This window comes from Eurypyga helias, unplaced genomic scaffold (assembly GCF_000690775.1).
Source record: "Eurypyga helias isolate BGI_N326 unplaced genomic scaffold, ASM69077v1 scaffold26778, whole genome shotgun sequence".
Taxonomy (NCBI): domain Eukaryota; kingdom Metazoa; phylum Chordata; class Aves; order Eurypygiformes; family Eurypygidae; genus Eurypyga; species Eurypyga helias.
Window position 1 is genome coordinate 1 of NW_010265370.1, and position 1096 is coordinate 1096.

At 63.2% G+C, this 1096-nt stretch overlaps 1 protein-coding gene across 1 annotated transcript in view; it reads left to right on the plus strand.

Moving 5' to 3' along the window:
• Positions 1–28: 28 nt before the first annotated feature.
• Positions 29–1096, plus strand: part of LOC104513395 (cullin-9-like) — a gene marked incomplete at its 3' end in the record, with an annotated part of 4523 nt that continues 3455 nt past the window's right edge. The window contains exon 1 of the mRNA XM_010156726.1: positions 29–623. Coding sequence (XP_010155028.1) covers positions 29–623 — 595 coding nt within the window. The remainder of the gene's footprint in view (positions 624–1096) is intronic.

Below are 1096 nucleotides of genomic sequence, written 5' to 3' on the forward strand. Positions count from 1 at the left end.
CTCTGTCTCTGCAGGCACGTTTCCTGTCATGGTGAACAGGAGGCAGAATGGCAACCTGCTTGTGCACCTGGGACCCAAGCTGCAGGCTTACCCGGAGGAGCTGCTCCGGCAGCGGCGAGGCCACGACGGCCGGCCGGAGTACCTGATCCAGTGGAGTCTGGTCAGCTTGGAAGAGAGAGCAGTGGGAGGCGGCAGTGCCTCCTCTGCAGAGGCCAAGCCGGAGAACATCTCGCTGTGGATGTCTGCAGAAGAGGTGTGCGCCAGCTGCCCGGCGCTGCTGGGCGAGAGGAAGCTGGCAGGGCAGCGGGTGAAGGAGGAGAAGGCAGCCGGCCCGTTGGCCTCGGACGTCCCGCTGGATGTAGCCTCGCTGCTGGAGATGAAGGCTGACGTCAGGAGCCTGGTGCAGCGAGCCGGGCGGCAGATGGCCGAGACCGGGGCCCCCGAGTCCTCCGTCCTCAACACCATCCATGTGCTGAGCGCCTACGCCAGCATTGGCTCGCTGGCAGGTGCCTTCAGGGAGACGGGAGCCCTTGACTTGCTGACGAAGATGCTGTGCCACAAGGAGAAGCAAATCCGCCGCAGCGCCGGCAAGATGCTGAGGGCCCTGGCTTCCCGTGACGCAGGTGGGGGCTGCTGCTGCTGCTGCTGCTCAGTGCCGCTGAGGCCGTGTTGTTGGCAGCTGAGAGCTGCCAGTCCTTTTGTAGGCATGTGACACCTGGGAAGCAGCATGCCTGGGGGCTTGTGGGCAAGAGGGGAAGCACCAGCCTGGAGCTTGGAAGCGTCTCCTTGGCCGTAGTTGTCTGGGATGCTTGAAGACTTGGGAACCCTTTGCCCTGACAGGTTCCTGAGCTGGGATGCTGAGGAAGTGTTAGGAGGGCTTATGCCCAGGGGTTTGGCAGAGCATTGGGATGTCTCTGCTGCATGCTGTCAGTTGGGAAGGCTCTGGCCTTCCCTGGGCCGGAAGGCCTTCCTCAGGCCCTGGTGGGTAGAGGCCTGCTCCTTGCCCAGTCTTCTCATTTGAGAGGAGCTGCCATGGCTGGGCAGTGCCTGATGAGGCTTGGGTGCACCCGGAAGGTTGCTTGTGGTGGTGTATCTG